This window comes from Austrofundulus limnaeus, unplaced genomic scaffold (genome assembly GCF_001266775.1).
Source record: "Austrofundulus limnaeus strain Quisiro unplaced genomic scaffold, Austrofundulus_limnaeus-1.0 Scaffold10, whole genome shotgun sequence".
NCBI classification, from domain to species: domain Eukaryota; kingdom Metazoa; phylum Chordata; class Actinopteri; order Cyprinodontiformes; family Rivulidae; genus Austrofundulus; species Austrofundulus limnaeus.
The window spans coordinates 4,724,347-4,739,634 of record NW_013952412.1 but is presented as its reverse complement, the minus strand read 5'-3'; the positions used below and the strand labels follow the sequence as shown (position 1 = coordinate 4,739,634).

At 39.6% G+C, this 15,288-nt stretch overlaps 1 protein-coding gene across 1 annotated transcript in view; it reads right to left on the bottom strand.

Annotated features, from left to right (window-relative positions):
* Positions 1–9,877: 9,877 nt before the first annotated feature.
* LOC106513197 (uncharacterized) overlaps positions 9,878–15,288 on the bottom strand; it is a 138,086-nt gene continuing 132,675 nt past the window's right edge. The window contains exon 3 of the mRNA XM_014001911.1: positions 9,878–9,917. Coding sequence (XP_013857365.1) covers positions 9,889–9,917 — 29 coding nt within the window. The 3' untranslated portion in view covers positions 9,878–9,888. The remainder of the gene's footprint in view (positions 9,918–15,288) is intronic.

Here is a 15,288-nt window from a genome sequence, read left to right as displayed (position 1 = left end):
CACACACACACACACACACACACACACACACACACACACACACACACACACACACAAAGCGGTTTTGGGACTTTCTCATTTTATAAGTCAAACAAAGTCTGACTAGGAAGTCAAAGAGAAACAGAAAACTTTGCAGAAAACTAACAGGCTACAGAGTCAGAGCACAATGCATTTTATTACCTTGTAAACCACACAAAACCACAATATAGACAACCATATTCAAGTGATACAGGAAAGGAAGAGGCAGGCAAAGCTCAGCATATACACATCAAGAGGTCTGGCTGTGGTTCATGAATCCTTCTCATAGATCAAAAGGTTGGCCGAAGCTCCTTACTGCACAAAGAAGTGGAGCCGACTGGATCCCCCATGGCCGCATCTTCACATCAAGCCCTTCCCAGCGCACAGCGTCAGCGACCAACGGGACACACACCATCTTCCTGCACGCCTTTCTTTCACGCTCTCCTTCTATCTCCTCTTACCCATCCACCCTCGCCCTCCCTGCCTGCCTGCCTGCCTCCCTCCCTGCCAGCCTGTCTTCCTGTCCCTCGCAAACCGTTTAGAGCTTATCTAACAAAGCAACACACACTTCACAAACTGCCTATCTCTCCCCTCCATGCACGAGCTCTCTCCCTAAATGAGAAAACAGAAATTCTTAGGCTAGCAGCTGCTGTGATGTCACATGACCTCATCCTTGCTTTCCCTCCCACCTCCCACACTCCCTCACTCCTCCTCTTCCTCCTCTCTCAACCTATAATTCCTCAGCCATTTGTAGATAACAGACACAGGCATGCATGCCCTGCCTAAGCAAACTGACTGAGGGGGGGAGGGGAGATGAGCGGCGGACGATGGGAGGGTGCTCAGACAGTCATCACATCTGACCCCTTTTGCTGGGGAGTGTGACACAGCAGGAGTGTGTGTGTGTGTGCACACACATGGATGGGTGGGAGCAGGTAGGCATCGCATGCCATGTGGGGCACCCTTCCCAAAGGAAGAAAAAAGGAAGAAAATGAAAACATGACTTGGCCTGTGCCCAGCCTGACAATCTATGAAAGAAAATCCTTGGTAATAGCATAGTTTTTAGTATTAAGATATCAATCATAGCTTCACAAGTGATAAGTTTCATTTTAAGTAAAAATAGGGCAGCATTACCCTAAACGGGGACGGAAATCCTCGCTSTCTAAATTAAAATTTACAAAGAACCACAAACGAGGAAGTCAGTCAAAACCTGTGGACTTGCCAAAGTGACAGTTCATGAATACGCATGTAAGAGCCACACTTGAGTCTCTTCTGCGGGAGGTGATAACAATTCCTTGTAAATGGTTGAGGGCAGAGGACACAGGAAAAAGAGTGAAAAGAAATGGGTTACTTCCCCTTTCTTGGTCCTGTTGTTTTGCAGGGGTGTGAATGACTTGTTTCTTTAGTCATTTCCTCCTTCTTTGCTACTTGTGTCTTTTCTCAGAACAGTAAAAGTGCAAAGGGTAACAACCATGCACCAATGACCACTTCTTGCAAAAACATTTATTCTTTGAGAAAACGCAGCAGTCATGGTTTCTACGATATTTCTCTTCCACGCCTGTCTTTTTTTGACATCACAAGAAAAGAACCGTCTGGTTTTGCAGAGTTGTGTCAGGATTGCTCTCATCTATTTGTAGGAGTCTGAAACCAACAGTTGAGATAAAAACACACATCACTGTGTCGAAGTAGCAACTAACAGTAGTTTAGGAGTCTCTCCCTTCCAACCTTTGCTTGTTTAATCTCCTTTTCCTGATACTCAAAAGCGAATTTGCAGAATATTTTTGAATCAGGAATAATCTCTCCAATGTAAAGCATGTAATAAACCACTAGACTTTTGCATGAAACCAYTTATTTAGTTAGTTACTGTTTTCTCAACCAAAGAACATCCATGTTACGGCGTAATTGTGAATGGAGCATAAACTGTGACCCTGTTGTTGTTGTTGGTGCCAAGGCTGCTGAATGTATCAGTCCGCTGGGAGTTGAGTAAACTTTGGATCGACTAGAAGCACTAACCAGGCAGTTCACAACTTCAGCACCATCAAAACGGGCCATCTGTGWCTGATCTTATAGCTGATAAGGTAATATCTATTGTTAATTATTCATTAAAATWCAACTTAAAAAGGGACTAGGTTACCCCTTTAGTATTACCTTTATTGATCATCTTTGTGTCATTGTTTAGTGCAATGTCACCAGAGTCTAACAAATGAAAGCAAAACAAAATGTTTTTAAATGAAAACAAATAAYTGAATCCAAATGGAAAAATCAATGAGACTAATGGCAAACAGGCTTTATACAATGWCAATAAACAGTTGCATTTTTCCCAATAACCTCTAAAATAGAGTAGATTACCAATACAAACTTCYGATGTCTAAAATTACTAAACTTGCATAATAGTAAAAATCTAAAGAATGAGTTATTTGTAATCTGTTTTCRTTCTTATTATTTTCAAAAGTGCACATGAAAAACAAAGCAGGGAATCTTTTTTTATTAAGTAATACATAAAGATCTGATGCAGCCTGGGATGAGTAATGTTTCATAAATTATTTTTGTTTTGTCACACCTAAGCATCACTCAAAAGGCCCAATTTTTAAAACACTATCAAAGTCTGTTTATTTCACAGCCAGCAGATGGCACTGTTTTACAGTTAATGGAGGAGTCCTACCAGGTATCAGCACATGTAAGAGCCCTTTAATCTACAGATCCACAAAAGGGAAAAAAAAAAAACAGATTAAAGTGATATTGTCGTGGATTAAAGAAAAACAAAAGCTCCACACACTACCACAATTCAGAGACCCTAATGCAAAGCAAGTTTATAAAAGGTCTAAAAAAAAGAGACGGTTTGGAACTACAGCATAAGTCTAACCTTTTGCTAACAACCTACAGGGTTAATCAGAAGCCTGTTAGCTTCCTGATGCAATTAAYGCTTTAGGTGCTGCCACGCCCTGAGGGAAAACAAAACAAAGCCCTGGAAAAAGAAGGTAGTTTAAAAACAAACAACATGTCAATAGGATCCACCCATACACACACACACTTGGTTGATTACACACACACGCAAACTAGAACAGATTGCCTGCTAAATGGTACACAGTAAACACACAATTTTAACACCCAGCTGGGGAGAAAAGCCGATCACCAACTCCCATATTCAACAAACACACTGACTGACAGACACACACAAAGTTCCACCCTTTTGCTGGTTGGAATGCAGATTACTCTCTTTCTCATACACACACACAAACAACACATGCCACACACAAATAAAGTAAATCCTCTTGGCTCCTGTATGCCCCGGCCAGTGAGGAGATAATACAGTGGCAGCTCTAGTGAGTGGTTAATCTTTAACCAGGAAGGGATTTGCCTATCAGCTTGTTAAAACTAGCACTGCGGCGCTGCTAGCCCATCTACCTGATTCAGCCACCAAGATGGCCTGACAGCGTCTAAAGCAGCCCGAGCTGACAGAGTATCACTTATAACGACCGTGTGCCTGTGCACATGCAACAGATAAGGATTTTTACAGGCTTAGAAAAGACACACTTTACCGAAAATAGTGTTGCTGCTAAGGAACAGAGCTAAACCGGTGACTGTCTGCCCTCAAATGAGCAATAAAAATGTCTTCACTCTGCACAACAAACAATTTAGCTCTTTGAAAACTTCTGCAGCTTTGTTTTGCTCTGCACCCACATTCCTGTAATTACTTTCTTCCAACACTAAACATGATCAATGTCTTCTGATCATCTTTCCTGTACTACCAGAGCCAACACAAAACAAGTGCTCACAATGGTCTCAACAGATTGTGTGAACTTTATTTTTTATTTTATTTTTTTCAGTCTATTAGGTTACAGAAGACAAATGCAGTGAGGCACAACACAATTTATGAGGCTGCCATTAACTTGTTAGTTGTGTAGCTCCAGGTAACATCCATTCACTATCATTTCTGTGAAATAACAACTGATATGTTACGAAGAAACAAATGTTCTCGTCAGGTGGTAAATCCCTAATTACCCAAGACGACAAGCTTTGATCGCAGGTGCTCTGTGTTTTAAAACAGAGACAACCCTCAGTAGGAAAGCATTCCTTAACCAGAGGCTACAAATTTAACAATCCTCAATGACAAAACGACTTGAAGCAAGCAGCTCAGCCTCTGATTCAGGAGGGATTTAGAGTCAGCTTGATGAATACATCTCAACGAGAACAGAAAAGTGAGAATGTGCTGACAAAAGACAAGGTGTAACAAAAACAGTTGAATCTTTTTGGAAACCTTTGATTTAGAACAGAAATGAAACAAAAGTGTGCCAAAAATACTAATGAGACAGAAATTTGTATGAAATCAATCAAGCACTCATTTCTGGCATTAATAATAATGAATATGTAATATAATTTTATACATTTTGCTAGTTTTGTAGAGTCAGTGGCCTTGAGCAGTAAGTATAAAGTAATGTGTGTCGATATCWAAACACTTATTGAGTCGTCATGTCCTATAGTTTAAAATGTCACGTACTATAGAGTTAAAGATCTTTCGGCTACAAAAATCAAAAATACAAAAATCTTTCGGCCCTTTGTTTAACTTCGCTTTATCCCTACTAGTTGTTTTAGTGGCTATTATTTTGTTGCTTTAAATCACTTCCTATTGACTTTAGATATGTTTGGTTTTGCTGTCTAAAATATAAAGGTGTTCATAAATAGTGCTCACTGGAATGCAGCTGATCGAGTATTACGTGCTTTCAGATAAACAGTTGGCAGCAGTGACCCATAACAGTAGAACATGATACGAAATGTAGAAAATACAAAGAAAGGATCAAATGTGACATGTCCGACACGTCGTCTGTCAGACAGTTATGCAACAATTGTCACTTGTTGAGGTGGACAATCTGAAAAGTGGACTTCAATGAATACCACAGCTTGAATATTAACCRTGCATATAGAAGTTTGTGATGATCTCACTCTTGAACACACACGAAATATCCAGGCGCACAGCAGGATAAACCTGCTCTGGTAGTTCCAACATTGTTTGACTTCTGAGATGAGATGTCAGAGCAATCTACCCTCAGGCACTATCCAACGGATGTGTATTAGTGTGTGTGTTTGCACAGAAATGCACACCTTTGAGCTCCAACTCTTCTACTCCATACCAAAGACAAAGCCCTAATATCAGATAAAACCTGAAACCRGAGTGCTGTGGCTGCAGAGCAGCTGTATCAAAGGTGGCAATGCCACTGGAGAATATAAGAAGAAGAAAAGACAGACAAAGAGACAGAGAGAGAGACAGAGGTGGTGCTGTGTGGAGAGAGGTGTTAAGAAAGAGATCAATCAAGAAGATGGAAGAGCAAAAAAAGAAAGTATTCCCACTGTCTGAGCTGTCATTATACAGCAGGTTTCCATTATGGAGGTACAGCAGAGCACAGAGAACATCTCCCTCTGACCTGGCTCACACTGTCCTAACACACACACACACACACACACACACACACACACACACACACACACACACACACACACACACACACACACACACAAATATCTCTACACACGGAGCACAGTCCTTCTGTCTTCCATCTTGTGTGGATTCGCGCTCATGTTTGTGCACATCTCGTTATTCTTCCCTTTCCTCCTGCTTCTTTTCCCTGTCACCCCTACTCCAACCTGCCTGACAGCAGCTCACAACAAAACACAGATTTCAAAAGGTTCATCTCTTCTCACCTTCCTAGTTTTTTTTTAATTTTCCTTGCAATGCAGCTTCAGAGGAAATCGGTGTGTCATGAGGGCATGCTCTAGGTGAGGGGACTTCCTCTCTCTGCTCCGCCACCCCAACAGTGCCTTTTCCTCCATCTGTTAATTACATATCAGCTGTGGTTCGGCTTGCTGGGGGTTGTGGTTGTGCGTGCATGTGTGTATGCATGTGTGTGTGTATGTGTGTGTGTGCATATTCATGTCATCTGGAGAGTGTGTAGTTGAGTTCTCCGAGACACCAGCGTGGGCGTATGACAGAACAGTCTGGTTTACGCTTCACAACGCTGCTTAGAGTGTGCAAACCCACACGTTAAGAGGCACACATTCAGCCACACAAACACAGAGGAGCCTGCCGTCTTTGTCAGCGGCTCTTTGTGGTCCGTGCCCCTGAAGTCAAGCTGCTGCCTGTATGGCTGTGCCCTTGCAGTCTCGTTCTGAGGGGGACGCTGGGCTCACACTCCCCCYGTTGAGTGGCTCGGTCTGAGCCCAGCTGTTTGATTTGGAAAGCAGGCAGGGAGTCAGCTGGTACACACCGCCAGCATTACCACCATCACTGTGTCCTGTTGGATCTCTCACTCGCCGTTTATTTTTGATTTTTAAATCAACTATCCTCATCTGATAGGAGGGAGAAACAAAAACAAAACAAAAMAAAAAAACAGTGGCAGTGTTGCTCTTTCCCTGACAGACGTTGCAAATCATGTGAACGCAACGAAAAGGACCTGCCATGAAGTTTACTGTGGTTTCTGCAACTGCGGTGTTCCTCAGTACACGTTCCGCCACATAAATGCTACATGCACACACAAGCAGCCCACATGTCACACAGACCTGGTTCCACTGTACAGCTCTACATTGGTATTCTCACAGTTCCCGGAGACCTCACTGCATGGAACATGGTAACTTCTTACAACTTTCTCATTTCTTCTCTTTATTTCCCTCCATAAAGCTCCTTAGGAGATGAGCACTGTTTTTTATTTTTAATTTTTTTTGCTGGCTCCTCTGCATACATTCCTCACTTTGTCCTGTCTCTACCCTATTCTCTGTATCACTCTGTGATGTACTCCGTTAGGTTGTAGCTGCCTAATTAGCACCGCAAGTGCTCTGCATGAGCCCTGGCTCCCAAGTGACTCCACCACACACACATACACCCAGACAGACAGACAGACAYGCATGCACACACACAAAAACGCACAACCCAGACATACACACGCGCTCATTTGACTTTCTGCTGCCAGGTCCAGTTGTTGAGCGTTACCCTATTATAATCCTGTAATTGGTATAATTGGAGTGTGCTCCTGCTCGTACATGTATGTGCACGGCCAAGAGCAAGAATGCTGTGCGATTTGATGAGCGGGCCTCTTGTATCTGGGTGGACAACAGACAACTTAATGACACATATCCAATAAATTCTGGGGACTTTACGCTATGCTTGTAATTTTTCACAAATTATCTGGCGTTTTGGGAAAGATACGAGCACAAACGTCATAGAAAATATTACTGAATGGTGAAAATTTGGAGGAAGATTGTGYGGAGATAGGATCCTGACGGTATAAAAGAGTTAATATGGTGCATGGCGCTGTGTTCAAAATTCACACAGAAACACAAATTAAAAGCATAAAATTGGCAAACTGGTAAACTGTTCACTTCTGTGACTCTTTAAGATCCTGAAGCTAAAATGGATTCTTTTGGTTATCATTTTGGAGGCTTTTGCTGCTGAGCATACTCAGAGCAGTAGATGTTTTATATCAATCCTCCGGCCTCCTACTCCAGAGTGGGAGCACGCTGACGAAACTCACCTATAGGTAATAAAACTGCAGGGAAAAAAATTCCCTTTAAGCCCACACTTTGTTGTTATAGAAATGACTAAAAGGTCCCATGCAAAACCAAAGAACAAGCCTACAGAGTTKGTATGAAGCTAAGTGTGCTGCGTGTTCTGATGATTAAATCAATTTCAAGAAAGTACTAGTTTTCTGACGTTGATGTGGGCTATAGAAAACAACTTCACTTATGGAGAATTAATGTTTCAGTTGGATTTTATCAAGCTTGTTAACTTGTAGTGGTGTAACAACAGACTTGTTGCTTGTGTGTATAGTCATGTGGTAAAAAAATGAAACTCAGACCAGTAGGTTCATTATTAATATTTGTTAGTAAAAAAATGGAAACAATACGATATTCCGGTATTGATATCAATATCAGTCGATATTGGTCATGTTTTAGAATATCGTATCGGTCCGATATGTAAAACTGGGCCGATATTAGCATGCGATATTGATTTCCCACTTTTTATCTTTGTGTTTCTGTTTTGGGAGGGGAGATGGTTGGTTGATCTGTTTGATCATGATAGTGATATTGATGCTGCGTAGCCAGGAATAACTGAAGCAGAGAGCCATGTCAGAGGTCTGGTTGTTTATTTACAGTATCAAAAAAATAAAAATAAAAAAACAAGTGTGTTTGTACGTATATGTATAATATAATTTGTGTGTTTGTGTAATATCGGTAAATATCGGTTATCGGCCATAACAGCAGTAATTATATCGGATATCGATATCGGATGAAATTTTCATATCAGTGCATCCCTAATTCTTAATTAGGAGTATACAATCAGCTTTATATTTTTTGCACTCACACTCTTGTTGGTAACAGATCCAGTTAGCTTGATGGGTTGATCAACAATAAAACAAATAGTTGACAACCATTTTGATAGCAGTTTCAAAGAAAAAAAAAACATTGATGTTTTTCTTGCTTCGTTTATTCTTTCAGTATTTTATGGTGAACTTATAAACTGTAAAAAAAAAACTGCCCATGCATCTAGAATTTACCTTAAGTACAAATAAATTACTAATCAACCATTTAATGACGTCGTTTCCAAACGTTTAAACCTCTGACGCCCAAAATGCCCATGACAAAACACTTTTGACCCTATCAGTGCTTTAAGTGTACAAACACAAACAACTTTAACAATTAAAATGACACATAGTGACAACACAAAACAAAATGCAGTTTTAAACACGTTAGTATTAAGTCATTTAGTGCCTTCATTTCTGGAGATCACTCAGGACCGCTGGTGTCTTATGACCCACAGTGGGGTCCCTACCCCAGCTTTGGGAACTACTGATTTAAACAAAAACAGAACTGCTAGGCATAGACAGACTTAAGAAACAGCATGAGTCAAAAACATTCGAGTCAAAAACACTTAACTACATWAAAGCCATGCTCATGTAGTCTTTTAGAACATGATCCGACTGCGTGTTTGTGTCCGTTAACTATATTATTGCACAATGTGTCAGTCTGTGGCAGTGGGAAGGGGAAACCCATCTGGCTGATGAGAAACTAAGATAAGAGACAACACCTAGGAAAGATGTGAAACAAAGAAACAGAGTTTAAAAGAGTCGAGAACAGATACTCTTAGTTATGCAAATACCGGACAGATAAAAAAACAACATTAGCTGGCAGCCAGTTTCTCTGTCAGTAGCAACAATAAAGCCTTCCACCGACACGAGCGTGCAGCTCTGTCCAGGAGCTGATCAAAACACTTGGCCACAAAACCCACTTCATTTTTTATTTTATTATTATTATTATTTTTGTTCAGCAGTATGTCTGACCTTGCTCTCAAACACAAGGAGGCGTGCTATAACATGGYGCTACGTACAATATGACAGTCAGCTGATGAAGCAGATACCACAGAAAAAGAGAGAAGGAAGAGAAAACAAGAGAAGCAAACAGAAAAGCATGATGGAGAGATGGAAGAAGACTTAGACAGAGGATGATGTGATAGTAAAGAAAAGGTCTTTGTTGGTAAGTAGCCTTTAGCACAATGCTGGGTTATGCTGCAATAGTATGAATGCAGGAAACACAATGGCAAGACTGTGCTATTATACATTTTGAGGTACACACACATTTTAATCAAAGAAGACATCCTTGGTGAGGGCAATAGTCAAGTATAGTCAGCACTGAGTGTGTGTATGATTCTCTTATCTGTTGCTCTCATGTTACCCATGTTGTGTTTGTTTGGCAAGCGTTTATCAGGTTCTAGGGTATGACAACGACAACAGCAAACATGAACTACACAAACACACACTAAAGTTATCTGTGTAGTGGTGTGGTCGATGTAGCGAAACTCACTTGTGTGAATGGAAATGTTTTCCTTCTCTAGATCTTCTCAGGCAATTTAATCCAAGCTGAGAACACAAAGTTAACATTGTGAAAAAAAAAAAGTTGCTGACGTTTACCCCACTGCTGAGCACCGTGCTGTGTTGTCTAAATGAAATCTCACTGGACAAAAAGGCAGCATGTCTCCAATGCAGTTAAGAGAACAAGTTCTGAAGCACCAAAAAGATGAGAAAAATAAATAGTACGGGTGAACCCAACAACTAACAGATAAAAATCAAGCAAAGGTGAAGTAACATGGTGTAAAATTTACTGTACATTATCCCTTGTGTAAATTCWAACATCAGCTTTCTACAGCCAAACTCACTCGTGTCTAAAGATAAAAATGCACACGTAAGTAAAAGGATTCACAAAAACTTAGCTCCAATAATATAAAAACATACATGTAGCTCCACAGAGAGCACACTACCACATTCAGAAACAATAACATTTAACATCAAGCACCAAGTTTATAACAAAATAATGTATTCCAGCATATAATAAGACACTTATTACGTAAAAAAAAAAAGGGTTACATCATTAAAAGTAATTGAAAAGTAAAAACTAATTTGGGAAAGAAATATTCAATATAGCGCAAGTGCACTATTTTGCTGATTATATTTTTTTGTGTTTATAATTTTATCCAGTAGTTTATGCATAATTTTTCCAGTACTCTATGCATAAAAACTTTCAGTTATTTTAAATTAAATTTCCACAAGAAGGTATCGTGAAAATTTTCCTTTTCAGGGCAACTCACAGTTCATGGAATGCAATRTTTCCAAACTTGAATTCTAAAATTTCCATAACTGTGAATATACTAACCAAATTAATCATGAATATTTTTCCCCATAATCAAGCAACTCTAAATATATTTCTGTACAAGAGCTTGAATCTACAAATTAAGACCAAGACTCATTTAGCCTTTATTATTCTAGGGATGTTTACTCAACAGYACCTTGTGTGTAAATCAGCTGTGTACAGTTTCTAATGCACCTTTGCTGGAGAGCAGCGCTTGTTTACATTCCCCGAAGCATCTTTTGTCTTAAACATCAAGCCGCTGTCTAATGAGTTTCCCACCACCACCACCACCTTTATAAGGATGCAAAGCAGGTTGATGAAGAGCTGGTTTGCCTTGCTTCGACGCAGAGAGTAAATGCAAAAAGTGATCAGCAGCTTTATCGGAAAATAAGAAGCAGAAAAGAAATTAGTCACAAGACATTTTTGGTTTCTTTATCCCACTACAGGCTGTTTCTCCACCTGTGGAACTGCCTGATTGTGTCTCACTGATAAATACTTTATGATCCGCTTGTTCAGCTGTCTWCACTGGTCATCACATTTATTGCGTACCTTTGCTTTTTTTTTTTCCTTTGTGTCTTTTTTTCCAAGCACCCAGTTGGGGATTCTAAGACATACAGACAATCAAATGCACCATCCTACAGGGAGGGGCTATCAACCAGAACTTAACACCACAAAACTGATGAGACTCCRGAGAGAGTTCTGGCTGGGGAAAAAGACAGATCAAGAAGGAAAAAAACTGCGAGAAGAAGACAGATTGAGAGAAGAAAGACGACAGAAAGGATGGAGACACTCTGGCTGAGGAAAACCCTCATTTTATAAACATCTTCCAGCGGTTTCTCTTCCAGCGCCCAAGCAGACCACACAGAAACCCTTACCTGACAGAGCGGACCCTTACCTGACAGAGCGGGGCATGCGCCCACATTTTCATACCACCTACGGACGTTGTTATAATAGTAGTCAAAGCCAAGCCTCGCCCAGTCAAACACGTCCCATTCTCTCCTGWAGGGTGCTATGTAAACCCATGCAAAGGTCCCTCTACAGTCTGTGCTATTCAAAGCTATCAATGTGGGCTGTTGATAAGAAAATGCAAAGTGGGTCACCTTTAACTCCAGGCTCCTTGTGTAAACAGAACAGGGAGCTGCTTGGGACTCTCCTAATCACTCTCTAAACAGAGCCAGGTGCTGTTGCCACAGACAAACTGTCACCGACACTCTGCTCAACACAGCTGCCGTCTAGCCCCCAGACTTCACAGCACTGCAGGCTGCCGCAGCATGACAAATAGAGCAACGACACCTGAAAACATGCCAACTTCGTAAAAAAGTAGCAACACCCTATAAAAGTTCAAGATCTTTTAAAACGGCAGATTAAAAAGGAAAAAAAAAATCTGTTCCTCAAAGTAAAATTTGCACAAGTCATCTTACGCTTTCATCTCATGCTGATACAGACATGAAAGTCAAGAGGTTATAAATCCAWCTGAAATTATGTACCAGTAATTCAATTCTGCTTAGAAAGTTCACGTTTCTTKGTGTACCAGTCAGGCAGCAGATCTGATAACCTTACACAGAAAATTGTCCTAATGTGGCTTATGATCCTCTTTACAAAAGGAACGTCATTACATAAATAACAGTGCTGTCCAAACGTTACTACTCAGCATGGACCTAGCCAAAGCCAGACTTAATTAGGATGAGACTGAGTGGATGTACTACGCATCCTGGAGGCTGCGTGGCGGAACAAATAATAGCCCCAAGCAGACCAACATCCTGACTTTTAAAGTGATGGTGATAAGAATCAACACTGCTGGTCCAAAGATTCTGAATAAGGACAAAGAGAAACATTGTGTGCTTTGAGATTTGTGAGTTAGACCTTGAGATTTGACTAAAAGAGTGAGGTTTTGTATGCACAGTTAATCACGCTTTAATATGATTTAAGTAGATTTATAGGAAATACTGTGTTTCCGTTCTTATGATGATAATTCTATTCCACAAGGTGCCACATAYTTTGGTCCAACACCCAATAATAAAATCCCAAAGTTATCTTTTTCCTAGAAACTTGTTTGACAAAAAAAAATGTTTCCATTGACTCTGGAGTTTTAGGTTTGCAGCGTTAAGAAACAGGGTGTTATATGTAAGAAAAATTTGTTAAAATTCATCTTCTAGAAATAAAATGTTTTGAGTTTACCCCAAATTGTGACCTGCTCAGGGTTTACCCTGCTTCTCAAACAATGACCCTGGAAATAGCCATGTCCCTAAMTGGAAAAAGGGTARAGAAAATGGATAAACAGAAGAGTTTTCCCCCTTTACAWCTAGGCCAAGCTACAAAAGTTTCTSTTTAATGAGGAAAGCAACTAAAGTTCATAAAAGGTATACACCTCTCAATAAAAGATACAGTTCAGTACTATCTGCTACTCAGTTATATAATATTGAGTTTATAATATAAACTGATGATAAAAATTAACAGTGTGCAAACTATAGCCAGTAAAACAAATCAAACTGGAGTTTATTAATGTTAAACGAAAGAGCTGTTTGTTTACTTCCAACTACCAACTGTAGTTTAACAGCTTCCTGAATCATCTTTTCAACCTTGTAAAACACAACATTAAAAAAATGTTTTCAATTGCTTTCTTTGTCCAGAGAAAGCAGAAACTGACCTTAGAGAAACAAATTTACAAAGACTGAAAAGCGTCAGTGAAACACTTGTAGTTTGAAACCAGTTCAGGAACACAAGAGGCAATCAGTTTAATTTGAACAAGCAGAGTGTCAGGTTGAGTCATTGCTCATGTGGGGAATTTCCTGTATGAAAGATAAATTAGTGCATTGGTGCCATCACTGGCAAATGTGCCAACGGAAATCTCACTCTGATCAAAGCTGCAGATAAACCACAAATGGCTTCTTCTGGATCAATACTGTCAAAAATACTGCTTTCAGTCTTGTTGTGACAAAACCAAAACCAACAAAAGTTTGGACACATACTCAGTTATTAAAACGTATCAGAAATCTTTCTAAAAATTCAAGAATTTACACACAAACCATGTAACCAACAAATAAAAGATGTAGCTACACAACTTCCTATCAGGCGATGTTAGTAGCCAATGCTGTTCAGCCTTTACAAAACAGATTAACTAAAAAAAAAAAATCAGTGTTAAATAAAGTAATGTGAATGATCCTTTTCACTGTAGTAGGTGAAACTTGAGTGTGATGTCTCTAACAACATAAATAATACAAAAACAACATAAAGGAACAACACCTGTTCACAGTCAACTGCTGGGAATCAAGGTGTTCCCTCATTAATTTTTAAATGGCACCTATAAACAGGTCTTTATGTACTTAGCACTGCTCCTTTTCTGACTGCAAGTTCTGCGATTTACTTATCAGAGGATAATCGATTAAACATACAACTGTAGCAGACACAATGAAATACCAGCAGCAAAAAAAAATAAATAAATAAAAAGACAGAAGCTGTGGGACGCCAAGTGTAAAACAAAAATGTYTTAAAAAGATCACTCACGTAGAGGTACCTAAACAGGATGATGTCATCATCCTGCGACAGATGGCATTTAAAATCTAAATTCAAAAATGTGTTCACTGAAAACAATATRGATGTACCATCCATACTGTGGTCCAGAAGTTTGAAGTGCAGCTCGGCTACAGCTGCAAGTTTGAGGTCCTGTAGAGAAGCATTAGTTGTGTTCAAGTGTTTGCGGTGCCTATTGTCTCAGGATGATGACGTCCTAACAAGTGCAGGGTACCAACAACAAAGGCTGCATTCCATTCTGAAATACTTAAATGTAAACTTCAGCATTTAAGATTTAACTTTTTACATTTAGGATTTAGTATTAGGGTTGGGGGATATTGGCAAAAAAAATTAATCACGATTAATTGTGGTGTTTAGCCGATAACGATTAATTTGACGATCAATCCCCTGGAGTCCCTGGACACACTTATGTCCTAGTCACATGATCAATTTAGTGGGAAATATTTGCTCTTATAAAAATCTGTTTCAAATTGTCATAATTACAGACTTCAGACTATACATAAAATTTTAAAAAGTGTTGATAGATAAATAGCTTACAGACTTATTTTTTTTTTAATATTTGTAATATTTGAAGCAGAGAGGAGCACTGAGCAGACCGACAGGGGAAATATCCAGTCAACCTGCCTGGTGGCATTAATCGTATTAATCGTCAAGTGCCAACAAATAATCGATTAATGTTTTTCTGACGATTAATTGCACACGATACGATTATGCCCAACCCTTTTTTAGTATATACAATTTAACATTTAAAGTTAACATTCAGGAAAAAAATTGCAAAATGTAAGAACAGTGAGCTACATGACAATAAGTCGTTAGGATTTTACACTCRGCAGCAAGTGAGCTAAATAACGAAAATGTGTTAGTGATATATTGTAACATTTTATTTTACACTTGATGCCCAAAAAGAAACAGGACAGTGACAGTATGAAGAAAAAAAAAGTTTCAAATCCTGCTCTTGAGGTTAGAGCTAACCTTATCAGAAGCAGCTAAAAAACACACAACAAGGTTCCTTCTGGCTGCAGATAAAGCCTGTTGCTTCGTGTGTGTGTGTGTGTGTGTGTGTGTGTGTGTGTG